Source organism: Oikopleura dioica, chromosome XSR, assembly GCF_907165135.1.
Source record: "Oikopleura dioica chromosome XSR, OKI2018_I68_1.0, whole genome shotgun sequence".
Taxonomy (NCBI): domain Eukaryota; kingdom Metazoa; phylum Chordata; class Appendicularia; order Copelata; family Oikopleuridae; genus Oikopleura; species Oikopleura dioica.
In genome coordinates this window covers 260,312-286,197 of record NC_137294.1, presented here as the reverse complement: position 1 = coordinate 286,197, position 25,886 = coordinate 260,312, and the positions used below count along the sequence as shown (strand labels likewise).

Below are 25,886 nucleotides of genomic sequence, written 5' to 3'. Positions count from 1 at the left end.
ATAAAAGTTTATTATTTTCGTTTTTTACAGAAAATGAGTTTCTTTTCATTAAATTTTGGAAATTCCGGAAGTATAAAAATGATTTTTGACAATATAAAAATAAAGATCTTTTTTTAAAAACACTCTTGCTTTTTACAATTTGAGAAAAAGGGAGGAAAAATGCTCGGCAGAGTTTAAACTTTAGACAGTACGAAATATTTTTAAATAGAAGGAATATTTAAAAGTAGGGTTTCTTCTTTTTTGAGGTCATTGACGTTGTTTCTTTTTTGAAATTTTGGAATTTTGAAGGTTGGATTTTTCGATTTTCGAATTTTCTTATTAAATTCTCCGCAGCGGGCTGGCACGCACGTTCGAGTCCATTTCCGCGCGGGAGACGGCGTCAGCGACGCGGCTAAAAAGGGTTGAGACAGAGGAATTACAGACGAGCCACGATCGATAGCAATAAATAAACAAGAGAAGCGGCTTTGTGGATTATATTATTGAAATGCGCGATTCTCGCACTGAGGCGCTGCTTCTTTTTTCTCAAAAGAGGAAGTGTTAAAATAGTGAGAGATCAAGAACTGGCCCGAGTTTTTCCCTAAAGTTAATATACTAGCACCCGTATTTGATCATAAAATTTGAGAAGCCACTTGCGGCTTCGAGTATTACCATACTTCAAGCCGCACTACGCGCGGCTTTTTGAATAGTTTTACTCGAAGCCGCAAGTGTCTTTTCGAATTTTATGATCAAATAAAGCGGGTACCCTCCTTGTGCCGGGAAAAACCTTGAAATCCCGGCACAGGGAGGGTCAAATCCGAAACGTTCTAGAAATCCCCTCTCACCGTCTTTTTAAAGGTTTTGCTAAGGGTTCTTCTTTAATATTTGGTCAGGGTAAAGAACAATATTGTTTTGGCGATGCTTATCTATGTACAATTGCAAAGGATTTATAAATCTTCTATTTGGATAAGAATGTTGTGAATTTATATCCATAAAATAAGTTTTATTATGTTATTATATTGACTCTTATGTCCGTCAAGCAGATTATTTATTTTTTGACCGTATTCTTCTTTTATTTGGGTTAGGGTTAGGCGAAAAAATGATAAGACTGTCTTGAATTATATTTAACAATTAGTATCTCTTCAAAAACACACGATTTGAGGAGATTCTTGGTTCAAAATCACGGACTTTTTGAAGCCTCTAGAACGCCACCCTCCGTGTGCCGGGATTCTTGGCCAAAATCCCGGCACACGGAGGTTTTCCCGGCACACGGAGGGTATCCCAAATAAAGTGTTAGTATATTAAATTTAGGGAAGGACTCAGAGGAATTGATAGCTTTCCTTTCGCTAATTTTTGGGTGAAACGCCCTTTACTGATGTACAAATAGCTTCAGCTCACCTATAAAGTCCCTGGGTAGAAAGCAAGTCGGGTGACATTCGCCTTAGCGAGCTCCCTTCGAGCGGCAAGGTAGCTGACAGCGAGGAAGAGTTGAGCCTGTCGCTCGTGTTGAATCTGCTTGTTCCGTAGCCCGACGTGTTGCCCCCGAAGCTCTGGTTGAGATAACTCTGGCTGAGATTGTTGCGTCTCTCCGATGTCGCGAGTCTGTCTTCTATTTCCTTCGAAATCGGTAAGACGGGATCAAGAAAGAATCGCGATCTTACCATTAATCGCTTCCTCATCGCCGACGATTCGTGTTCCGACTTTTCCCGCGCCGCAGTTTCTTGCCTGTACAAGTCTTTGTACTTGGAGTTCTTTTCGTACTCGAATCCGAACGAATTGTCCCTAATTACAGTTACAATAAGTACCCTTACTTTTCAAGCTGTGTGGAAAACCTGAGTCAGGATCTGAAATCTGATCCTGAAATCTGAAATTCAGATCCTGACTCAGGTTTTCTACACAGGTTTCCGCGCCTCCTTTCTTACCTATATCTGGCAACCTCTGCTTCCAATTCCGCGATGCGTTTGACCTGGTACTTCAAGTCATTTTGATAATTTTCGGCTTTCAATCTGTCGAGCTTCTCATTGCGCAGTTGCTGCTCGTGAAGGAACTGGTTGACTTGAGCGAGTTTGTTTTCCAAATCGGCTTGGGACTCCTCCCGGTAGCGCTTTTGAATTTCCTCGATGTCCTTGATGTCGAACTTGGCCTTTTTCTAGATGATTCTTTTTAAGAATTTGATAGCAAGGAAGAGGAATCGCGTAATTACGAGATTGTCGTGATTCGGAGATTTCGAATTTCAAATTTTTACCTGGGCGACTCTAATCCGCAGCCGGTCAAGTTTCATTTGAAGTTCTTTGGAAACGCCTTGCGCCGTCTTTCGCGCGTCCTGTTCGACGCGCAGCTTCGCTTTCAACGTCTCCACTTCGTTCCGAAGATTGATCATCTGATCGTTCGCTGAGCTGTTCACACTTGACCTTAAAAAAAGACCAAATTAATAAGAAGCTTATTAAGACTCAACCACTCGTCCAAGCTCTTTTCAAGCTTTCGTCTATTTCAAAAGAAAAAATCGAGAAGCCGCTTGCGGCTTCGAGTAATTAACATCTTAGCCGCGCGAAGCGCGGCTATTTAAAGTTGTTGCTCAAAGCCGCAAGCGGATTTTCGATTTTTTTTTGAAAAAAGGAAAGCTAGCTTGCTTTTAAAAAGAGACTGAATGAGTGTGCTAACAAAATAAGGGTGTCACTTCGTTAAGTTATAAATTTACTAAAATCATTGAGTAAAAAAACTTACGTTTGAAGTTTGAGATTTTCGATTTCTCTTCTGAGCAGCTGCGTTTCTTCCTGACCGGCGTGACCTTGGAAGTTACCATTATAGGACGAAAAGGGCGTTTATGATTTATGAGCGGGAAAAGAAAAATAACAGGGGAGGGGTGTGACTGATTTACTCTAGCTTGACAGTTTATAGTTCTAATTCGCGTGCTTGTATGATTCTATCAATAAACGCTTGACTTTGATCGGGTGATTCTCGAATTTCTTTCCGCGCAATTTTTGCACCGCACTGTAGTACGAAATTTCTCTGAAAATGGCTACAACCTTTTTCTCTTTCTCTATCCCTTGCTACTTGCTAGACCAATTCCTAAAATGACAGTTCTGCTGATCTCTCCAACCATTTTCGAAAGATTCAAATGGCACGAGTCTAATTTATTCTCTGCTTATACGACTGGCAACAAAGACACTCGACGATCCAGTTTCCAATTCAACAAGGACAATTAAGCCTGTGTAAGCAGTTCGAATTCTTGACATGCCAAAAAATGCCGATTACATAAGCTTACTTCCTCCTTCAAATACTCAATCGGGGGGATATCAAGAATTTGATATTCCCCCAGCTTTTTTTCCTGAATTTAGGTCTTTTTACTGATCAAGAAAAATAAGGGTGTCATCGTGTTAATCAGAGGAAAAAAGGGCGCGGATAAATACGATTATGATTTATGACCTTTAAAAATGGAAAAGCCGCGCGCGGCTTTGAGATATAATGTGAAAGCGCGGCTTTTTCATTGTGTTTCTCAAAGCCGCGCGCGGCTTTTCAAGTTTTTAAAGATTAGAAATCAAAATCGTATTCATACGCGCCCTTTTTTCCTTTGATTAACACGATGACACCCTTATTTCTGTTTGTCAACAAGAAAATCAAAATACTACTACCCTCCTACAGACTTCCATATATCCGACAAAAATATTTATAAACTAAAAAAGAGCCAAAAAAATAAAAATGAATCACAAAATATAATAATCCTGATAAATGGGCAAATGGATAATCAGACAGTGAAGCGATCGAGAATGATTTCTTCGTTTTCCGCCTCGATTTGTTTCCTGATAGTTTGAATCTCAGTCAGAAGGGAGGAGTAGGACTTGACCAGGCGGTTTGTCGTGCGGGACACTTCGATCATCTCCTTTTTTAAATTTTGACAAAAATTTGGATTTTATTTAATTCTGACTTCTGATTGGCTGACTGCATATTTTGAGCATTTTCATTGGTTGAAAATGGGCATATAGGCATGTGCTTAGTAACATGCGTAGAAAACCTGAGTCAGGTTCTGAATAGAGATAAAATGAACCTGACTCAGGTTTTTTACACAGGGTATCGAGTTTTGATTTGGACATGGTCAAACATGATCTCTAGAAAAATTTGTTATCATCTTTTGAAATTTTGTACTTTATCAAAAAATATTAAAATATTTAATTTAATACATTAGAAGAATATTTTTCCCCGATCGTTAATTCAAATATTTAGTCATCGAAAAAGCAGATCAGAAAACAAAAAAAAATGAAGTGTCAACATTTGATTCCTTAGTGAGTTGTTCTTGGTGGAGCGTGGACTGCTCGTTCTTGAGTTTTCTCATCGAGTGGAATTTTTGCTGATTTTGGGAAATGTCTTTGTCCACGATGGTCGGCTTTCCAGTGCTTGACTCCTGCGCCCGTGGGCAGCAGAAAGCGCTCTTCTTCATTTCCGCCATTTTGAAAAGTGAGAATCTGGATTTTGGTTAATTCTCGACCGCGCTTCTTCTATCTGACTACTGCTCCATTTTCTGCAAAACAACAAAAACAAAAAGATCAAGAAAAAAACGTGAAAGTCTCCTGTAAAGAATAAACACTCGGAGTGTTTGGCCACTCTAAGAGGGCGCCCAACCAACAGAGAAAGGGTCATTTAACTCCCAGAACTATCTTCCTCCTCCTAATCATCAGCAACTCAACTCAACACAATAAACAAAAATATCCATCAAGCTGCAGTCAAACCCCTTTTGTCGCGGAAGCGACAATTTCCCCTGCGACAAAATCGCAAATGCGATTTCTTCGATGAAATTCTTGTTTTTCGCGACTATTTTTGCGACTCTTTTTCCGAGCGACTTATTTTTAATGCGACATTTTTGTCCGCGACAAAAATACCGATTTTGTCGAAAAATAGCGTTTTTAAATCCGCGACAATTTAAATTTCAGATTTTCAGCTTTTTTCCAGCGACAAATTTTTAACAAATAAGAAACTCGTATTTGGCCAAATGGCCAGTAGTCACCTGAAAAGCCACCCCCTCCCGAATCGCGAGCGACAAAAAAAATTGTCGCCTGTTTTCCCGTTTTTTTTTTAATTCAAAGAAGGGGTCATTTTTTACCTTTTTCTTCCTGAGCGATAAGTTGCCGATACTGTTTTTCATTGAGTCGTTTGAATCTGCCCAAGTCCTCAGATTTGGCGGCGACTTCGGCCTCGAGTATTTGTATTTTTTGCGCCTGCTCTGACGCGTTCTCCTTGACAAACATTATTTACGCGGCTGTCAACAGCGCAAACAAAGCAAAAAATGCTCCTTCCTTCTTTGAAGTTTAAAGGAATTTTTACCTTTTCCCTGGCCTGCAGATTCTGCAACTGTCGTCTGTCCTCGTTCGACTGGAGCTTGAGCTTGTGCAGCTCGTCGTTGAGCTGCATTTTCTCGCGCATCCATTCTTGCTCCCGCAGCGTCAACGAGCTCTTGCTCTGGTTGTCTTTGCGGCGTTTAAACAAGTACTCCTGATTTTCGGTTTTATAGAACTTTTATCCAATAGTATGGTCAGTAAATATTTTCAAGCAAAAAACTTTCAAGCACTTTTTCACATCTATTTGAGAAAATGAGATATATTTCTCACATAGATTTGGGAAAGCAAAAGTTGTTACTTTGAGTAAAACTGACGAAGCGACAAAAAATGCGACAAAGATTGCGTGGGCGGATTTTCAGCTGCGGATTGGTGGGCTGGTTTTAAATACAGGTTCTCGTTTTATCCAATCAGAAGCCTCTATTTGTCCAACTTACCGATGAGCAGTTGAGAAGCCGCCCACGTAAATTTTGTCGCAGTTTTTCGTCGCTCCGTCAATTGGTCTTTTCTAACATCGGCTAGTTTATTTTTCTTGTATTATTCTTTTTTATACTTGCAACATTCAAGATTTTTGAAAGAAAATATAAAGAACTGCCGAAATTAGAAAACTGATTTAGAAAAAAAAACAAGCTGAAACATGCACGCAGATTCGAGGTTGAGTAGCTCGAAACATTCGAAGCGCATTTTCAATAATTAGTAAAGCAAAAAAAAACGAAAGAGAAAAGAAACAGGCTAGCTATGTTACTGTAATAAACTCCATTCCTGAATCTACCTGTGCCTCGAGCTGGGCGATCTTTTTCGTCTGCTCGACGTCGACGCGTCGGAGCTGGTCGATTTCTTGCACCAGTTTGCGCGTCTCTTCTTTCATCTCGCTGTTGAGTGTGTTCGCGTTTTCAAGCTTGGACTCGGCAACTGCGAGTTTGTGGTCGTTGCCGTTCATTGCTACGTCGGAAGTCGCCTTCAGATGGTCGATGCTTTGGTTGGCCTTGCGCAGCTCCATTTCCAGATCCCTGCTTCGCGTCTCCGCCAATTTAAGCTTGTCATTCGCCAGGCCTAGCTGATTCTTGACCTCTTCCTTTTCGTTGGCCGTATTCAGCGCCTCCGTGCGGTAGTTGTCGCAGTCGTTGCGCAGCTTGAGCACCTTGGCCCGCTCCGCCGCCAGGCTCTTCTCGGCCTCCGTGTTGCCCACTTCTGCGCTGCGCATTTGTTCGACTTGAGACTGGAGCTTTGTCTCCGAAGCCAGGAGATTGTCCCTAAGCCGCTCGCTCTCTTCGTTAAGCCTGATGATTTTGGCCGACTCGGAGGCAGATTTTGCCTCCAAACTCGACACTTGCGTCTTTAAAAAGTCGATCTCGCGCTTTTGGTCCTCGTTGTTTCGCCGGAGCACCGGATCCGTGCGGCGGAATTCGAGCAGCTCTGCCTCGGCGTGCGACAATCGCCCACTCTTGTCAGCGATAACGTCCTTGGTGTATGCAACTTCTTTAGCCAGCTCGGCCTTTTCTTTCTCCAACTCGCCGAGGCGCGTTTGGAACTCGTGCTTCATGTCGTGCATTTTGTCCGTCATCTCCGTGTTCTGGCGGATCTGCTTGTTCTCTTCCTTGAGATCCTCGATCTGCTTCTCCAGCGTCGCCTGCTGAGTGACCTTGTCTGCCTCGACGCGCAGCCGCGCATTCGTCTCATTCAAAAGCGTAATTTCATTCTCGGCCCTGTCCAGCCGCGCCCGCTTCTCGTCTAAATCGCCGCGCAGTTTTTCAATGGCGATGGCGCGCTTCTTGAGTTGGTCTTCGAAGCTCTCGAGATTGCGCATGTTCGACTCGTTGATGCCGGTTATTAGCTCCCTGACTTTCGAGTGTTCGTTCTTTTGCCGCTCGTATTCCGCTTCTTTTTTCATCATTTCGTCGACCTTTTCCCGCAAGTCGCTCACCTCGATCGTCAACTGCAAGTTCTTCTGGCTCAGGTCCTCGTGCTCGGCGAAGGACTCATTGGATCGATTCGCCGCCCAGTTCGCCCGCTGCAGTTCCTTGAGATGATTAACTTCGTGCTGGAGCCCCTTGATCGACTCCTTTTGTGTCTTGATAATACAATCACGCTCGTTCAATTGATTCTGCGAGGTGAGATCTTTGTACAATTCCGATTGTTTGGCCAAGTACGGGTCCGATCGTTGGAGCTCGCTCTGCAACTTCGACGCGTTCTTCGTTTTAGAAATGTCGTCGAATTGGCGTGAGCCGGTCAGGTCTGTCATTGAGCCGATCGGGGTCACTCGGCCGAAGTCCGCAGAGGAAGTGATCGACTGGGCAAGATCCTCTTCCGCTAAATATTGACAGTTAATTCAGAACGGCGGAAAACTTCCACCAAATCAAGGAAAGATTTGCGGCTTCTCAAAATCTTACCTCCAAATGACTTTGACAATCCAGAGCGATGATCGATGGAAGAAAAGTTCGAGGCTGGTTTCACCACTGGCTTGGCGGGCTGCGATGACGTGCGAGATGTGGAAGTGACGGATCCGAGGGAGCTCTTGCTTGCCGACTTTATCGGCTGATTGTTTGAATACTGCGGCTGGATGGTAGGGTCTTTGTTCATCGAGGCGGCAAGGGGGACGTCCATCTTCTGGAACTGCTCCTTGCGCTGGCGCACGCAGATGTAGGGATCGTCATCGAGGAACTTGGAAGTGTTGTTTTCCGACGTTTCCATGTTGTCCAACTGCTCAGTGGGCGGATCTGCGACCAGCGCCGCGTTCGTGCTCTCTGCGGTGGCAGATTCCGATTCCGCTAGTTCCTCGTCGCGTTCTGAAAAGCGGAATTTAATTTTTATTATTCTACTGCTTTGCTTATTGTCAGCTGAAGAAAGCCACTGCTCCGGATGTTGGTTTTAATCTTTGGTTTGTTCCGTTACTTAGGGCACCAAATCTATTCTAACTCAAGTGAAGAATAAACACTCATTCAAAGAGCCATGCTCAGAACGAGAGTTATGCCTTCATGTTTTTGCGATAACTAATTTGGAGCTTGTAAAACACACGCGCCGCAATTCAAAAACTTGAAATGAACAATTTTCAGTTGAATTGAAGCGTTCTCTTAGTTGCTCTCTTACTCGCAAGTACTTGTTTTATTTGCGACAAAAATAATAGTAATAGTTTTGTAGGATATAATCTCGAGTATATATTTTCAATTTTCAAGTTATTGAGTAATGCTGATTATTACTATTATGGAAGGGCGTAATTCTAGTGTCAATATCTGAATTATTCATCAGCAGATTTAAATGAAATATTCAGTCACTGAGCAACATGTGTAGAAAAACTTGAGTCAGGGTTTGAAAGATCATTACCCCATTACGAGGCTTTTCATTTAATATCTTTCAGACCCTGACTCAGGTTTTCTACACAGGTTGCTCAGTGACTAAATATTTCATCTGAATCTGCTGATGAATAATTCAGATATTGGCACTAGAATTACTTGAATTCAAAGCACAAGTTGAAGAAAAAAAGACTCTTCTGAGACAAGCACATAATTTTTTAATTAAATATAAGTGCTACCAAAAACTTGTTCCGCGGTAAAGTCAGTTCAGCTTTTTTTCTCTCTTTTTTCTTTACATCTCTATTTTAGATTAGCAAAAGTCAAAAATGTGAATTGCGGCGCTCCAAAAATGTTTTTTCTTTTTCATATCAAAAAGACAAAAAGAGTGAAAGTTGGTATTGTTCTGTTGAAAAACGATGGAGCTTTGCTTTTTGGTAGCTAGAGTAGTGACGCCACGACTCTTGAGTTGTTGGCACACCGTTGGACTCAGTTGCATCTGGAGCGTAATTTTAGACGATTTACTTGCGCCGAGCCCTGTGTCCTCGTCACTCAAGCGCACATACTGAGCTACACTTACTCTGACTACCTTCTTTCTCTTGAGCTAACAGAGCGGCGAAAGCGCATCAGAATAAATCTCGAATCCGAAAAGATCGAGTTTGCCGAGCTGTCACTGAAGAGCCAATTCAACTATTGATAAATACCAACAAGTATCACTACCAGAAACAAACCAGAAATCGGAAATTTTCCGAACCTCAAAGAGATCATCTGGTCTCGGCAACCTGGGGAGAAAACCTCAAAGATTTCTCAGACGCTGACTCAGGTTTTTTACACAGGTTGCCGAGTCCAGATGATCAGAAAAACCGCCCAATAAATTTATACCTAGCAAAGAGTCGATGCTTTCGTAGAGAATTCTTCGGATTCCATCTCGCGAAAGAGGAAAAGACATAACGCTTTCTAATTATCTCTATAGAAAATACAACAACTGATGTTTTCGAAGAGCCCAGTTCAGTATCGCCTAAGTTACAAGATCGATAATTTTAATTCGCTCATCGAAGAGCCGAAAAAAAACATGAAAGTTTGCGCTCAGAATACTTGAACGGAGAGCAAACAGAGATTGTTAGCATAAGCATAAAAATCGTCAATTATTCCCAAAAATAAGAGAACTGCGCGGTGACGTCAATGACTTTTCAAAAATTTCAACTACTGTTAGAAATTTTCTTCCGCTTTTTGAAATCAACGAAGACTCACAACTGAGATTTATAATTTTTGACTTACCGTTTCGCTTGACAGTTGATTCTTCAAAGGTCGTCGTTTCAGGAAGAGGTGATTGAGCGGAGGATGAGGGCGTTCGTTCGCTTTTGTTTGTTTCTGACGAAGGTTGGGGAGACATTCCATCTGGCCTTGGAGAAATGACGCTCGAGTGAGGCGTCTCTGTTCTCGGCGACATGGGATTTGAGGATTTTTGGGAAGTGCCTTCTTTGTCGCTTCCGAAAAAATCATGGTTGAAGATGTTGTTGCTCTTCTTGACGTTTTCAATGTTGCCTCCCATCGACGAATCTGACGAGTCGGTCCATTCAGATTCCGAATCTGTCGGAATCTCCTCGTTTTTATCTCTCGCTTCCGACGGAGATCCCTGCACTGGAATGGGGTTGAAACCTGCGTTTTGGCCGGGCACATTTGTCTTTTCCTCTTTCTTGGTTTCTAGCGGCACGAGTTCGGACTCATCTTCTTCAGAATGAGGCTCGAGGGATTTTCCCATCGCTCCTTCTTCCTTCGACTTGGCAATAGTCAGATCATGTGAGGGCTGCCTGAGGGATGAACAGGGGGTATCATCCCAGTCTGACTCTTCCTCGATTTTGTTCTCTTCGTTGTCTTCACTTGCGTTTGTCTTCTTTTCTGGGGGATTTCCTGGCGGCTGTGGACTGATCGCTCTCTCCAATTGATCGTCAGAATCAGCATCAAAGTCTTCATCGGAAGAAAAATCAATCATAAACGGATCTTTAGTTTGCGGATGCGGCTGTGGTGGTTCAAGATCCTTTGCTTGGTACAATGTATTGACTTGTTTCGGCCGTTCCCCGCGATGTTGCAGTTCTTCTAAAATCTCGCTGTTTTTTCTCTTCTCTGCTTCTTTATCGACAAGGCCAAGGCCATGTTTGGCCACGATTCCAGCGTAGTCTACGTCGCCAATCGACCCGGTCGAGTTTTTCGCTAGAATTTCTGGAAGAACGAATTCTTGGGAGCTCTTCCAGTCGCTTTCCTCGCTCTCGTCGTTTTTCACTGACGATTTTCTCGACGCTGGTTTTGAGTTATTTGGAGGAGGAGGATCTACGCTTAGTTCTCGAGGAGGTGGGTCCACGCTAGAACTCGGCGGATCGACACTGGAGCTGGGAGGATCAGCAGTTTGTCCGATGAGGTCTTTGGAAATCTTCGTCTCTGCATTTTTAATGCTTTTCGTCGAGCTGCTCTTTGAGGAACCCCAACTGAAGCTGAATCGCTTCTTTGGCTTCTTCGGCGGTTCTGAAAACGATTCTGTCGTGTCGTTCCAGCTGCCAGTGTCGACGTTGCTTCCAGAGGGCTTTTGCTTGCTCTTCTTTCCCGTGTCGACGTTTGTGCTCGGGTGGGTCTTTGGCGGCGCCGCGGAAACTTGCGGAACTTGATTAACTGGAAGTGGCGGAAATCTATTGCTGCTGAAAGAATGCTCCTCGGTCTCGCTGCCCGAGTCCGACTCCGTCGACGACATTTCCGAATCGCTTTCGGAGCTGCTTGCAAACGCCGGTGTCGCAGGCTGCTTTAGCTTCTCTTCCTCCAGTTTACTTTTCAAATGGCCCGCGATGCCACCGTGACCAGCGATTTGCGCCAGTTTCAGAGCATCATTTTCATCCGCATCGCAAATATTTAGCTTAGCTCCAGCTGCTGTTAGCTGATTTACCACGTTGTGTCTTCCTTCTTTCGCCGCCACCATCAAAGGACTAAAAAAAACGATGATGACAAATTTGAGAGAAACCACTTGAAAGATCGAAAGCAAATTTTTATTTAAAAAAGGGGGTCAAAATGGGAAGGGCGGACTTTTTAGGGTGCGTAAATAAAAGGGACCTTTTTGACCTCGTTTTAAGGATATTTAACAGGGTCTCCAGCTCGAAAGATTCATCAAAAATAAAATGGAGCCCATGTTAAATTTTTGAAAAACAAACAAAAATCACCCGACTGAACGATTCAAATCTTAAAGAGGAAAAATATGAAATGAAATCAACATGATCCAAGATCCATTGTCAATGTGATCGCGTTATTTGGCCTACCGGCCGATGAAAACCCCAGACCCATAAAATTACTTCCTTTTCTTGGTTCTGCCCCTTATTTCTGCCTGAAAAAGACCTGTAACGGTCGAAAATCTTGCAAAATAAATGAATACTAAATGAAAAAACGCTTTCAATAATAAAAAAAATATCTTCTCACAATACTCACGTTAAACCAGCTCGATTTGGTTTGTTCAGCTCTCCATCGTACTTCAACAAAATCTCCATCAAATCAGCTTTGTCCTCTTTCGCAGCAATATGCATCGCCGTATCTCCCTGCGTGTTCGGTTCATTCGGGCTGAGTCCGTTTTCTAGCAGCTTTTCCACGACGGGCGAGAGCTTCTTCGCGTAGCAAGAGTAGTGCAGCGCGTTCGATTCGAATCTGTCTTTGCAATTGATGTTGCATTTGTATTTTATCAGCGTTTCCACTGCGTCGATGTTGCCCAATTCTGCGGCGTACATCAGAGGAGTCCGTAAATCTGAATTTTTTCGATAAACAAGAAAGTAGCCCCAAAAAGGGACTCACCAGAATCCGTGGCATTTAAATTCTTCTGCTGCTGCTTGCACAGCATTTCCAAGGCCTCCTTCTTTTCATAGATGACGGCAATGTGGATCGGCGTCCTGCCAATGTCGTCCTTGCTGTTTACCCCAGTCGCGCCCAGCTTTCTCAGCTCCTTTTCCATTTTCATCAAGTCGCCAGCTTTCGCAGCGGCATGCAGCTTGGGCAAGGGGGTATTGAAACTGTCCGTCAGCCGGAGGGAGGACGCGTCTTTCGGTTCTTGAAAAGCACCGTAAATACGCAGTTCTAGAAATCTACTAGTATCTTTACCTCCAGCCATCGAGTTCCTCCTCGAGTCATTTTTTGAGTCCTTCTTTCCGCCGAATACCTTTCGAAGTCTTTTCATTCTTTTTTAAATTCTGAAAAAAAGAGGAATGAATTAAGTGAGTCGAGGAAGAAGTTGGTAGATTTTCGATAGGCACCATGAGGATTTTTTCAGAAAATTTCAATAATTGAACTAAAAGTTGTCTTTTTAAAAACACAGAAAGCTGGGCTCGGCAACCTGTGTAGAAAACCTGAGTCAGGGCCCTGGAAGAAGGTTTTCAATTAAAGCTCTTTCAGGACCCTGAGTCAGGTTTTCTACACAGGATGCCGAGCACAAGACAGAAAAGAATGAGCTGCAGCGTTTGGACAAAAAATATTGCTTTCCGAAATTTGGAATTCCAAATTTTGGAAAAAAAAAGAAAAAAAGTCTAGATTTTGGAAATCCAATTGAAAGTTTTGTGCTTGAGTTTATTTTTTTTACTGCTCCGTTGTTTCGTCCTGTTTTCGTTCTCCTTCGTGTGAAAGGACCTTGTTCTTCAGAAGTCGATATTTTCCAAAGTGGACGTTTTCTTCCCAAAGAAAGGGGACGTAGAAGGCGCGGTAGAACCAGTGCGACTTGCTGGCGTCCAGGATTTCAAGCTCGCTTAGCGTTTCCCAATGCTCGACGGTCAGGTGGTAGAGCGGCTCCAGTTCGGACTCGACGCCGTAATCTGTGTCGATCAGGTAGTGACAGTTCTAGAGATAAAGAATAAATAAGGGCCTACTTTTTGCTTAAATTTAGAATCTAGACTAAAAGAATCGTCAATAAATAAAGGATAATCCTTCATGATAACGAGAAGCCCCTCATTTTCATCGAAACTTTGAAAACAAAAGTTGATGTTCCGTCAAGTACTCGGAGCTTTTTAACCCGTTCGGGTTAACAAATAAGCTTTCACGCTTGAACGACGGAATCTTCGCAATATTCGTTCAAGCGTTAATGCACATCCCATTTAGTATGAGAAAGGAGAAAAAATTCAAAATGAAAATGAAATTTTAGTGATAAATTTGGCTTAAACTCTTGGAGAAGCACAAAAGAAAATAATGAAATGGAATCGTTAGTGAGTTTGTTAATACAGTTATATGTGAAACTACCCTTTCGAGGGCTCATTGTAAAAAATGTCTTCTGAAATTATAAATTCCTGAGAATAAAACTCTGTCAAAAGCAAACATTTCTTTCTAACATCTATCTCTTCAAAACCGAACTTTACAAAGTAAGCGTGTTCAAGCAAGAAAAACAAAATGGTACCTTGTGAGCATTTGTCGGATTAGCGAAGTAACGGCCTGGTTCTTCCTTGTTCGCATCGTTGAAATGATCTGGAATGTCTGTGAGTCCTTTTGGCCACTTGTCGAATTTGGCTGGAAGCTGAGCGGCGAATTCGGATTGAATGATTTCGGCGGTCATATTTTCGTGCAAGAAGAAATGCGTGGGGAACTGGTGCCAGGCTTTTCCAACGCAGAGTGTGGTCGGGCCGACCCAGTGGTAGCCGTTTTGGAGCTTGGAAAAGAGGGAACGGTAGATGTCACTGGAAGCGGAGTAACCAGCGACGAGAGCGCAAAGCCGGGAAAAACCGAAAATGCCGGTGACGATGAGGGCTGCGTAGCCGATCGCGATGAACGGAATCTTCAGCTTTTTGAACAAGACCGCGGCGTAGACTTTTTGAATCGATCCGATCGCCACTGCCGTCGCCAGGGTGAGACAGGGATACATCGGGAAGAGGAAGCGTTCTTCCTTGTGCGCCTGGAAGAAAAAGACGAGGATCCAGCAGTAAAGCGGGGAGAGGAACCAGAGACCAAGGTCATAAACCGGCTGGTAGTGCTTGACGAACTTTGAAATTGTCCACTCGGAAAGGACGAGAATCGGCAGAGAAAACAGCCCGAGAATCCAGGCTGGGCCAAAGTTGATCGTCAGGTTTTTCAAATAATAGGAAATCGGTTCTGTTCCATACAAATCAGGCCCCTTTGACGAGAAAACGTTGTAGGTCAAGATATTGAGCCAGGCGAGCTTGGGCGTTCCATAGAACCACCAGTCAAAGGCCACGATCACCAAGTTGATGATGATGAAACTTTCGATGCAGTAGTAGACGAAGGTCGTCAGCTTTTTCTTCTTCAAAAGACAGTCGATCGCCAGCGGGATTCCCAGAGCAACGGAAAATGGCCAGGAGAACAGGGCGCTGAAAGCGCCGACGTAGACGGCCCAGTTGTACTTGCTTCGGAGCCAGAAGCCCATCCATAAACACGTCAAATACATGCACGTGGACGAAGGAAGAAAAGCTGTGGCGGAGATAAAGTTGCCAGCGGAGAGGCAAGTCAGCCAGAGCCAAATGTTCGCCACATTTCCACCGAAAACGACCTGTATCGACTCGCAAAGCCACAATTGACAGCAGGCACAGACGACGCCGAGAATGAGGCGAAGGAAGAAGAAAAACATCGGCGGCGGAATGATCGAAGTCGGCTACAAATAGAAATGTTAGATTTTCTCGGAAAAGTGAGTCAATCAAATAAGACAGGCAAAGAATACATCGAAGACTTTTTCGGAGCGTTTATTATTTAGGCTAGACAAATTAGCTGATGTTTTATTGCCTTCGTTTTTGGGATATAAAAAGGCATCGCGGGATTTTTTTTTTGCGTCTACGAAAATGAAATCAAAAAGGAAAGGTATTCCTTCTCCATAAAGACTGTGATTTTGGATGATACAGTAAATGCAGCATAGCGCGTGAATCTGGAAACCTGAAAATAGATACATCCCTTCGATTGTTATTCATACTCCTGCGAAATTCCTTACACTGTGGAGAAATAGAAGAATAAAATGAAATCAACAGCTTCCGCATCAATGAACGTACCACAAATTTCTGAGAAAAAACCAAAAAAATGAAGTTTATTCAATATCCCATAAAAAAAAAAGCATCAAAATGCCTCGAAAATGAAAAAATGAAAATAAATACATCTCAAACTTTATTATTCTATATCCTTGTTTCTGTGTTCTTACCAAGAAAAGCGACCAAAGCCCATGGCAAAGAATATAGAACCAACTCCTGAGTCCATATTCCGGCGAGTACTCCCAAGTCTGGAACCCCCCTCCTTTGATCAAATAGTACAGAGGCTCCCAATAGTTGAACGTTTCGTCGCAATCGTTGATGCCATTCAGAAATACCTAGAAAAGCAGGTTATTCTAACGTTGATTCAAAGCTTTGGGTACTTACAGAAAAGAGGGAGGCAGTGAGTAAAATTTTAAAGGTGCTTTTTCCTTGATCTCCGCTGGCAGCATTTGGATCTAAAACACGAAATAATCAATCGATCAATTAACCGATGAATTTAGGGGATGGACATCGAGATTAAGCTTTTTCCTCGCTTTAGGGATAGCGTAGTGATCCCCTTACTTGTTGTAGTCAAAAGATTTATTGGGGCAGAGGGAGCAATAACTCTTGAAATAAAATTGATGGCCCGTAGCGGCGATAACTCTCCATTTACGATCCCCGTCTGGTAGAAGCGCTTTTCCAGCGCAGAGGCTCGAAATGATAGAGAAAAATAAGCAAAATACTTAAAATGATCTCCGAATGGCACCTTGGACGTAGTGATTTTATAACAAAACCAACCTACTTTGGTCGAATTCACGACACTCACTATTTGTTGTTCCCAATGGGAACTATCATGGGAACTTCCCATGATATTAATTAATTAAATTTAAAAATATGAAAGAACTTTTAAATGAACGCTTTATGATGTCTGGCATGATTTTTAACTGTTTTCCGTACTTTAAAAATACGCAAACACTTGTCTGTTACTTGAGCTTGACCTTTATTTTTGGAAAATATTTTTACTATAACTGTTAGTTAGAAAAATTAATAAAAGAAGCAATAACTCATTAAATGAAATTGATAACCCGTAGCAGCGATAACTTTGCATTTACGATCAACACCAACAAAAAATCATTTTTTCGGGGAGAGAAATATCAGTGAAAATAATTGCTATTTGACAAAAACAAATTATCTTGATTAAACTTTTAAAATGAAAACCGAATTTTCCTTAAGCAAAAGGATCCCCAGGTTGGAGACTGCGTACGGTTTATCAAAGAATACTATTACCTGTAACTATTGAAATAAATTATAAAATGACCTCTGTGATATCAAACAGACCCTAGAGTTTTGTCGTCTTTTTCTTTCAAAGAAAATAAGGTTGTTCCTATATTAAATCCAAAAGAAAAGATCAGCAGAGATATATAAATGCTTGAGCTCTTGGTACAAAAAAATAAGGGTTTCAGTAGGTAAGTTAACTTGGAATACAGGTTTAATTACCGTCTATAGTGGAGGTCTGCGCATTATTTGGTCCAGAAGGAAAGGGCTTTCGATCGTCTTCGTCGTCACTCTCTTGCGGCGCGATTTTATCTTCAAAATCGCTTTTTTAGAAATTAAGATTCAAGAGCTGCTGCTTTTTTTTTACCTACAACGCCGAACTTTCTTTGTCTAACTGGACACGGCTGTTTGGGCACGGGCATCTGAAGAGCAACACGAGTAAACAAGGGCGATAACGATTTATGAGACGGTGGAGGCGAATGCTTTTTTAGATCTTTAGTTTTTGTGAATTTTTGAACTGTTAAAATTGAAGTATAAAATTGGAAAATGAAAGAAATTAGCTTTTTTTTAAGTACGAGCGCGTTTTTGAAAATAAAATAATTAATAATCATCATTCTTTACAAAATAAACAATACAGTAGTAGGCTAGAATGTCTTTATGTACAGTTCAATAGTTCTACAGTAGAAACACGGACTTGAAGAGGAGTTGGCAAAGAGAATCGGAAGAAATGAAATCAGAATTGAATCGGAAATGAGTGAGTTTTCGATTCCAGGAGGTAGAAAGAGGAACTTTGCGGATTTTGTAGGAAACAGGATCAAGAACGAAATTTTTGAAAATTTTTAAATTAGAAACAGAAATAGAAAAAATCGACAATCGGCAATTTTCAGACGATTTTCAAGTTTTGCTCTGCAGACTTTTTATTCGGTTTCATTCTCTGTCGATAAATCGAAATAGAGATAGACTGATGAAAACCATTCCTTGAAAGAATAGAGAGAAGCGTTTGAAATCCTCCCTTCCCCGATTCCTTCTCCATCGAGCAAAAGGCGTTTTTCGTGAATCTTGTCCATTTCGGACATTCTTATTTCCCTCGCGTGGTTCGCTAGTTTACTAAAAAAAACACTTAAAAATCACCAATTCAAGCAAATACTCATGCAAATGTCAGTGACATTATGTCACTATCTCTCTCTTTCATAAATGAATCGAGCAAACAAAGAAAAAGTTCAAAAACTTCCTTATTTTTTTCGAAAAAAAAAATCAGAGAATTTCTAACCTGTAAAAACTGGCGCCAAAGTAGACGAAGGCAATGCCGCCTGGCACTAGAAACGCGACAGAAGCAATGATCGCCGCTAGCATTGCCCCTCTGTGCGAAGGATTGTTGTTCGGCAAGTCCGATTCTGGCTCTATCGTCGTGGGAGGAGTATCGTCGGTCGTTTCCTCGACGCTCGGGCTTCCATGATCCATGATGGTCCAGAACTTGATCCAAATCAGAAGAGCCACTTCTATGAGGAAAAGTACCAGGCCGAAACCAGTTGAGAGAATCCACGCCACTTCGATTTGAGATTTGAACTTGTTGTGCGGAGAACTCGACCATTTGCGGATGCCCACTGCGGCTTCGATGTTCGGAAGAATACACGTCGCTGGAATTTGGAATTTTAAAAATGAGGAAAAAGAAGAGCAGCTACTTTAATACAGACGAAAGTCGAGAAGCCGCTTGCGGCTTCGAGACACAATATGGATAATTAAAGCCGCGCAGCGGCTTTGAAAACGATAATATCAAGAAAAAGACCGAAAAAGCCGCGATTCAACATGCTACTTGAGATTGAAGCGCGGCTATTTCATATTATGTCTCGAAGCCGCAAGCGGATTCTCGACCCTAGCTATCCAACTTACCGATCATAAGCGAGAAAAGATGGACAATGACGAGTAGAGTAGTAACGCAAGAAAAGAGAACCAGGAGGATTGAAGGATACGGAACTGCCTAAAAAGGGATAAGAAGGAAGAAAGCGCTAGAAAACGCACATTGTCGAGGGTTACTTCTACCATGGCCACCATGGCGAAACCGGCGAGGAGGGCACTTGTCTGCGCGATCGCTTTTAACTTTGCTAAAAAAAGAATCGTTTTTATTGAAGATTTGGGAACAAAAAGTTGATCGTTCATCAAATACTCGGGCCCTTTTCATTTAGCATCGACAAATTAACTAGCACTTTTTGACCTGTTTTTTGGGTACTTCATGATTTTCAAAGAAACAAAAGAAATAATAAAAATGAATGGCTTGTTGACTTAGTTTTTGGGATATTTAACTGGCCGCCGATTCCTCGGAATGGAAAAAATATAAAATGGAACCAAATTTTGATTTTTCTTCGTCACAGTTCTGATTTCTAAGCCACTTCCGTGAAAACCAAAATCAGTGAATAAAATGGAATCGTTAATATCTACGAATTCATAAGGCGTGAAGTAGAAATATGCCACCAAATTAAAATTATCTGAAAATAAAATACTTTCAAAAAAAATTCTCTCTTGATTTACTCGCAAAACCATATTCCAAATTTTCGGTCTTCAGGCAAAAAAGACAAAAAGAGAGAAGTACTGATAAGAGTTTACGTAGCGAACCGCAATAGGTCGATTAGCTCAAGTTGTTTGAATATTTTACTGCATAATTCTGGCTTGAAAGAAACGCAAATTTTGCTTTAAAAAAGTGGGTCAAAAAAGTTGGGCGGATAAATAATCGGAGGTAGCATTTTGTAGGGTAGGCTAATAGTAGAGTAGTATGCTGCCTCTTTTGATGACCTCGATTTGGGGTGATTTAAGCGGAGTCGGATCTCGAAATCTAAGCAAAAATAAAATGAAATCTAAAAAAATTGCGTGGCTAATCGAAAAGCAGGTTCTGCATGGTTAGATATAGAAAATGAATAAAATGATATTCGAAATACCTAAATACTCGTTTCTGTACTAAAAAATGTTGCTTTTATGCGAATTTCGACTACGTATTTCAATTGAATTTTGCCTTTTGCTTACAGTTATCTATCTGAATTTATTTTGCATAAAATGAACACAATAATATCTGTATAGCCTATTGCTAGTTGTTGGAACATCTGCCTCTTACTCAATAAAATCCCAAAAACGAAAAACCTGTTACCTTTTGAATAAAAAACTCTGTAAATCATTTCCGAGTTGGCGGCGCTCAAATCGTGGTCGGATCCATTCTCTGCTCTGCAGTTATCTCGAGCGGAAAGCATAAACTCCCCCGTATTGCTCTCCATTTTCTGAATTCATTTCTTGAAAAGACTCTTCTTTTCAAAAAGTCGAATTAGCTGCAAAAAGCGCTGCAACGAAATTATTCATAAACTTTTTGATGCTTGATTGAAGCTGTGCTCGGCAACCTGTGGGGAAAACCTGAGTCAGGGTCAGAAGCATCTCAAATCAAAAGCTGCGACTTTTTATTTGAGATCTTTCAGACCCTGACTCAGATTTTCTGCAACTTTGATGCTTGATTGAAGCAAAAACTGAGCTGTGCTCGGCAACCTGTGTAGAAAACCTGAGTCAGGGTCTGAAGTAACGCAAACAATTGAAAGAATCTTTCATTTGAGATATTTCAGACCCTGACTCAGGTTTTTTTACACAGCTTGCCGAGCTGTGCTCGATTTTTGCTTCAATCAAGCATCAAAGTTGTAGAAAACCTGAGTCAGGGTCTGAAAGAGCTCAAATGAAAAGTCTCAGCTTTTGATTTGAGAAGCTTCAGACCCGGACTCAGCTTTTCCACAAAGGTTGCCTAGCCCAGCGAACGAGAGTGTTAAATATTGCTTTATTCTAGTAAATAAGAACACAGAAATAGAATAGTAGTAATAAATAATAAAACTTGCCAAAACGAAATTGGAAATCACCGAATCCTTTCAAAGTGAAAAAAGTGATTGTACAGAAGATTTTTTTAAATAAAACTTCCAGCTCAAATTGAGAAAATGTCATCTAATAGGTAAGTTTGGGAAAAAAGGGAGGGCTCTTGAGACTGCTGGAAGTTGTTAAATATTTTTATCGATGGGTATATTCGCGAAAAAAAAAACGTTTTTGAGCGTGATGTATTTGATATTGCATTCTTCCGTTGAAGTTATGATAAAATGGAATTACTGATAACGGGATTCTAGAGAACGCCGAAATCGGTCTATACGCTCGGAAGTAGATTAACTATTCAAATACTGTGTGTGAGATTCTCTGGGCTCGACAACCTGTGTTGAAAACCTGAGTCAGGTTCTGAAGAGATCTGAGCTGTTCAGAACCTGACTCAGGTTTTCTACACAGGCTGCCGGGCCCAGCTGAGATAGAGTTAAAAAGAAATGATGATGATTGCACATAGTTATGTTGTTGGATGTATGGACAAGAAGACAAATTGTAACTAAAACGAGCTGAAAAGGAATTTCAGCTTCAACTTAAAATTTTGGATTCGCTAAACACAAAAAAATAGGAACTGTGACTTTTTTAAAAAAGGGAGAAAAGAAGACGAGCGGCACAAGAAAAATTCGTTACTTATTTTTATTAAAAATGGAGCGAGACGAAGGTGGATTTACTCAAAGTCAAGATCTTCGGAGTCAAGGTCGTCGACGTCATCTTCGTTGACGTCGATGTTGTCTAGCTCGGCTTCTAGCGCGGCGACTTCGGAATCGGAGATGATCTCGGCCGGGGAGGCTTGGTTTGAGCTCTCGCTTTGGTTCGTTTCAGCTGCTTTGGCGTCTTTCATTTTCGATCATAAAAAGTAATCAACAATTCAATCGTTGATTTGATAATCAACAACTCAAGAATCACCAAGAATAAAACACCAAACTAGCAACCAGGGTTCGAAAACCTACAGTTCTGGATCATTTTTAGATACAGTAAGATTGTGGTAGGCATTTTGCTTCATAGGGTGACTTTTGATTGGCTTGTGGACTGAATAAAGCCATCTGATTGGCTCAAAAAGCATTTCTGCTGTGGAGCCAATCAGAAAGCCGTATTCGGTCTATAAGGTAATCAATTGCTACCTTTCAAAGCAGCTAGCTCTTTCGCGCCCTCTGAGTCATAATGAAAACTAATAACTGTATCTACTAATGATTCCAGCTTGCTGAAGGCGCGTATTCGAACCCTGAGAGCATAGAAAAAAAGGGATGAAATAGAAAAGCGTTTATTTTGTACAGACACCGCTTAAAAGTTTAAAATATTAATATTTATTAAGAAATATCAAAGTGGTAGATAAATAGATACGTTTTTCGTTTATTGCGTTTTTAAAAGAATGGGAATAGAGGAAGTGGTTCATTGAAATTTTTAAGAACAGGTTTATTTATATTTATATTGCACAAACTCGCGTCTTGAAGTTAAAGTTTTCGCTGATTATTTTTTTTCTAAACGGAAAAAAGGAAGAAAGAGGCAGTTCAGTCCGAGTCATTCACCGAGAAAGAATTATGATCGCTTCCTGATTCATCTGCAGCTTCGTTTCCAACACTGGTTTCTTCTACTTCTTCTTCCTCCTCCTCATCGGCAGCAGCTTCTTCCTCTTCTTCTTCCTGTTGCTCGTCTTCCTCGATCTCCATTCCTATCGATTCCTCGATCAAATCGCGCTCCGTAATCGCCGTCATTTCCGGGTACTCAGAAGCAAATTCCCTCGTTTTGTTCTAAACCCATTTTGAACCCACTTTTATAAACCTTTCCCCACCTCGTTGTAATATTTTTCCGCTCTAAGTGAGTCTTCATATTCGCCAAAAAGATTTGCGTACTTCTCCGGCTCCGCGATCGCTTCTGCGTGTTTTCCGGATAAGCTTTCTGAACAAAGAAAAAATAGAGAAAGAAAAACATCAGACTGATTACCTTTCCAAAGAGTAGTGACTCGTTGAGCTTCGGACGGCAGGTAAGTTCTGCAGAACATGGCGGCTTCTGGAAGTCTGTTGGCAGAAAGAAGCAGGTTCAAACAAGCCGTCAAATTGCCGGTAAGCATGTGGCTCAAGAAGGCGACGTTGAATTTTCCTTCTGCTTCGGCGTCTGAAAAATGGTTAGGAAATAAAGAAAGGATGAGACTGACCGTTGGCGAGATTGGTGACCGCTTGGGCATCACCAGCGCTGGTGGCGAGAAGGAGAAGACCTCCATGATCCTTTGCTTTTCGAAGCGCTTCGGAGGCAAGTTTTAATTCGCAGTTCTTTGTCGCCAAATCGGCGACGCTTCGCCACTTTTCAACGGAGTCGATTTCTTTTGCGATTTCGACGACTTTGTCAAGCTCGCCGAGCTGAAATTTTGCTTGGAAAAGGGTCTGAAAGAGAGAAAAGAACCTGGAGGGCAAGGTCGAATTGATGCTCTGGATCGGTGGTGACGGCGAGGGCTTGCTTCTTGAAGCCTTGCTTTTCGAGGAAATGAGCGACTCGCGATCTAGCTGATTTTGGAATCGATGGAAGCACTTCGTTGGCAGTGTCGAAGTCTTGGCGCATCACAGCCGTCTACAAAACACGATGAAATTTTGTTCTAAAGAGGTTGATTGCGAAAGAGATCTATTTTTCGTACCTGATACTGAAGAATAGAAAGTTCGACGTTGTAGGAAATGACGTTGAGCTCCGCATCAGCGAGGAAGACTCGGTTGACATCGGGCAGGTAACCGAGGAGATAAAGTGGCTTCTCCAAATGAGCCACTGTGACGATTTCGCCGCCGACGTAGTAGTTCAGTCGGTTCAACGCGTTGGTGAAGATGAAGCAGTCGCCCACCCAGACTCCGGTCTTGACTGTTTCTTCGATTTCTCCCAAGACTTCGAAGGCGTCTGGGTATCCGTCCTAAAAGAAGGGAGTTCTAGAGCTGAATTAAATGATGATTTTCCTGACCTCATCTGGTTCTTCGTTGTGTTCAGCGTTGTATTTCAAGACGTAGAAAGATTCATCTGAGCAAAGCGCGACGAGATCATGGTTCTCGCTCCAGAAAACTTGCTTGGCGTCGATTTCGATTCTTCGAACAAGAGACTGGTCTTCCCAGCTGTAGAAGGCGAGCGAGTCGCCGCCGCGGACGCCCAAAATTGGACCGGTGAAGATCTGGTCGGCGCCGAACTCTGGCTTGAAGGATTTCGCGTCTTTGGGCTTGTTCATGTTGTGGATTTTGACGGTTTGGGAGGACTCTCGAACGGCGAATTCGGCCGCATTGTAGGACCAGACGAATTCTAGCGCGCTGCCAAAGGCCTAAAATAGGGGTGATTAAAAGAACGGACGGGTAAAGAGCCAGTTACTTTGTTTCTGAGAGCCATGGAAGTGTAAATGATGTACTCTCCATCGCCACATGCGACGACGAATCGTCCATTAGCGTTGTGCTGCAGTGTTTGTGGGAAGATTTCAGCCGCGCTTCCGTCTTTGACGGGAAGGACGATTCGTTCTCCATCGCGGACTGTGCTGAAGTCAAGGCCTTGCAGAGATGTCTAAAATGGAAGTGAGCATATTTCAATTCCATGTGGTTGATTTCTTACGTGGCAGAGCTCGGAGTTCCTCGACCAGATGATTTTTCCCTTGGCGTCCATCGTCACTGCCGGCTCGTCTTTTCCCATTTTGATGAGGATGGTTCCTTCGTCGTAACCGATCGCAACGGAGTTGGATCCCTTCATCGCCTGGACGCACCAGACGCGCTCCAAATTGTAGCTCAGCGTGTCTTCAAGTCGGTAAGTGTTCGAGTGCCAGATTCGCAGCGATCCGTCTTCAGAGCCGGACATGATGATCGGCTTCTCGGGGTGGTAGCAGACTGCTGTGACGTTTTGTGAGTGTCCATCGAGTGTTTGGACGCAGGTCTTGTTCTGGTAGTCCCAAATCTTCACGAGGCGATCGTCAGCGCCAGAGATGAGGTAAGGCTTGTCGCCACCGGAGTAGTAGTCGACGCAGTTGACTCCCTTCTCGTGCCCTTCAAGAGTGAAATTCGGCTGGTTGGAGCCCAGCTGCCAGACTTTGAGCGTTCGATCCAGCGAGGCCGAGCAGAAGGTGTTCGCGTCTTTCCTGTTGAAGACGACTTGCATGACGTAGTGCGTGTGGCCCTCGAACACTTGCTGGCACTGCCATTTCTTTTCCCAGTCCCACAGTTTGATCAGCATGTCGTCGGAGGAAGTTAAAATGAACGGCTGGGAGGGATGTACGGCAATACATCTGGAAACAAAAAATAATTAAGAAAAGCTGAAAACGGTCTTGCCTGATATAATCTGAATGGGCTTCAAAAGCGTGTTGTCTTTCGAGAGTGTTGTAGTTGAAAACGCGCACATGCATATCGTCTGATCCCGAAACCACCCAATTCTTTCTTGGCACGAATTTCGCCGCTCTGACTGGAAGATCGCATACTGAAACGTTACTGTCACACTCTGTTCTGTCTAGAGCCTGTTTCGGAAGCCTGTGTAGCAAACCTGACTCAGGGTCTGAAAGATCCTTCAATCTCTGAGTCAGGTTTTCTACACAGGTTTCCGAGCTTTTGGCAGGTCTAATTTTCTTTCTTCTTAAATTTTCTTGCCATTTTTTCAAATAAAAAGCAGCTGTACCTTCAAAGTTTTTGATAAGAGTAGAACTGGTCGTGTTCCAAATGTGGACCTGTCCGGAATACAAGGAGCAGAGCAGCCATGGCTCGGTGGGATGAAGATCGACCGATTTGACTCGTTCGCTTCGAGCGGTCAGTTCTCGACGGATGTCCAACCTAAGCGGCATTCTGAAAGATTCAATTCAATTCTTACTCTAGGAAAAAACAAGAGAATGAGTCGTTTTTGGTATTTTTCTTAAGCCCGGTAGGGTTTAAAAACTCGGGAAGGAGTCGCCCCCAGGCCACTCTAGTTAAACAAAAACATCAAAAAAGGGATCATTTTCGCCATTTTTGTGAAAAAATTTTACGACAGTTTCATTTTTCAACTAAAATTGACCGACTTTCTCAAAATTAATTTCCTTCTTCAAAAATATTTGAAAATAAACAAACTAAAATATATTTTCTGGCGGAAATTTATAATTTTTTAATAAAATATTTAAGAAATAAATAAATAAGCTTGAAAATAATACGATTACACTATTAGCAGCTAAAATTTAAAATTTCTCTTTATAAAAATAATTTTGAAATGAA

General features: G+C 42.2%; 4 protein-coding genes across 4 annotated transcripts; all 4 read right to left on the bottom strand.

Moving 5' to 3' along the window:
- Window positions 1-47: 47 nt before the first annotated feature.
- Window positions 48-20,973, bottom strand: LOC145709761 (uncharacterized). The gene is made up of 15 exons (XM_081787461.1): window positions 20,963-20,973; window positions 12,716-12,804; window positions 12,413-12,664; window positions 12,056-12,365; window positions 9,869-11,562; window positions 7,694-8,089; window positions 6,076-7,613; window positions 5,293-5,460; window positions 5,072-5,204; window positions 2,701-2,764; window positions 2,222-2,387; window positions 1,899-2,125; window positions 1,638-1,758; window positions 1,375-1,592; window positions 48-391 (listed from the first exon to the last, which is right to left on the bottom strand). Exons 2-15 carry the CDS (start codon window positions 12,789-12,791, stop codon window positions 319-321), a joined length of 5,436 nt encoding a protein of 1,811 aa, XP_081643587.1. The 5' UTR covers window positions 12,792-12,804; window positions 20,963-20,973; the 3' UTR covers window positions 48-318.
- Window positions 12,834-17,728, bottom strand: LOC145707160 (alpha-1,2-mannosyltransferase ALG9-like). The gene is made up of 6 exons (XM_081784649.1): window positions 17,186-17,728; window positions 17,041-17,130; window positions 15,949-16,019; window positions 15,735-15,899; window positions 13,995-15,200; window positions 12,834-13,444 (listed from the first exon to the last, which is right to left on the bottom strand). Exons 1-6 carry the CDS (start codon window positions 17,430-17,432, stop codon window positions 13,187-13,189), a joined length of 2,037 nt encoding a protein of 678 aa, XP_081640775.1. The 5' UTR covers window positions 17,433-17,728; the 3' UTR covers window positions 12,834-13,186.
- LOC145707161 (calcium release-activated calcium channel protein 1-like) lies at window positions 17,736-20,078 on the bottom strand. Its single transcript, XM_081784650.1, has 5 exons — window positions 19,955-20,078; window positions 18,838-18,920; window positions 18,709-18,796; window positions 18,089-18,455; window positions 17,736-17,925 (listed from the first exon to the last, which is right to left on the bottom strand). The coding sequence occupies exons 1-5, from the start codon at window positions 20,076-20,078 to the stop codon at window positions 17,736-17,738; spliced, it is 852 nt and encodes a 283-aa protein (XP_081640776.1).
- LOC145709762 (coatomer subunit beta'-like) lies at window positions 20,614-25,488 on the bottom strand. The gene is made up of 12 exons (XM_081787462.1): window positions 25,321-25,488; window positions 24,981-25,125; window positions 24,274-24,937; window positions 24,040-24,225; window positions 23,645-23,992; window positions 23,333-23,596; window positions 23,104-23,268; window positions 22,859-23,060; window positions 22,648-22,818; window positions 22,496-22,602; window positions 22,258-22,454; window positions 20,614-21,542 (listed from the first exon to the last, which is right to left on the bottom strand). The coding sequence occupies exons 1-12, from the start codon at window positions 25,481-25,483 to the stop codon at window positions 21,374-21,376; spliced, it is 2,781 nt and encodes a 926-aa protein (XP_081643588.1). The 5' UTR covers window positions 25,484-25,488; the 3' UTR covers window positions 20,614-21,373.
- Between the last annotated feature and the right edge of the window lie 398 nt (window positions 25,489-25,886).